This window comes from Pygoscelis adeliae, unplaced genomic scaffold, assembly GCF_000699105.1.
Source record: "Pygoscelis adeliae isolate BGI_AS28 unplaced genomic scaffold, ASM69910v1 C9989127, whole genome shotgun sequence".
Lineage (NCBI taxonomy): Eukaryota > Metazoa > Chordata > Aves > Sphenisciformes > Spheniscidae > Pygoscelis > Pygoscelis adeliae.
Window position 1 is genome coordinate 1 of NW_008816277.1, and position 282 is coordinate 282.

General features: G+C 64.9%; 1 protein-coding gene across 1 annotated transcript; it reads left to right on the forward strand.

Annotated features, from left to right (window-relative positions):
- Positions 1-20: 20 nt before the first annotated feature.
- On the forward strand, positions 21-277 carry BAX (BCL2-associated X protein; the record flags this gene model as incomplete). Its single annotated transcript, XM_009334754.1, has 2 exons — positions 21-155; positions 224-277. Coding segments are annotated over exons 1-2 (189 nt in total), but the record flags the coding sequence as incomplete, so codon positions are not given.
- Between the last annotated feature and the right edge of the window lie 5 nt (positions 278-282).

Here is a 282-nt window from a genome sequence, read left to right on the forward strand (position 1 = left end):
CCCTGCCGACGCCTCCCAGGATGATCGAGCATGTGGGGTGCCATGCCCCCAAGGAGCTCTTCTTCCGTGTGGCTGCAGAGATGTTTGCCGATGGCACCTTCAACTGGGGCCGCGTTGTTGCCCTCTTCTACTTCGCCTGCAAACTGGTGCTGAAGGTGGGCCCCGTGCCCCTCCCCTGTTGTGTCCCCACCGCCCCGGTCCCTCTGACCCCCTGTCTCTGCAGGCGCTCTGCACCCAGGTCCCCGAGCTGGTCCGGACCATCCTGAGCTGGACCATGGAGTT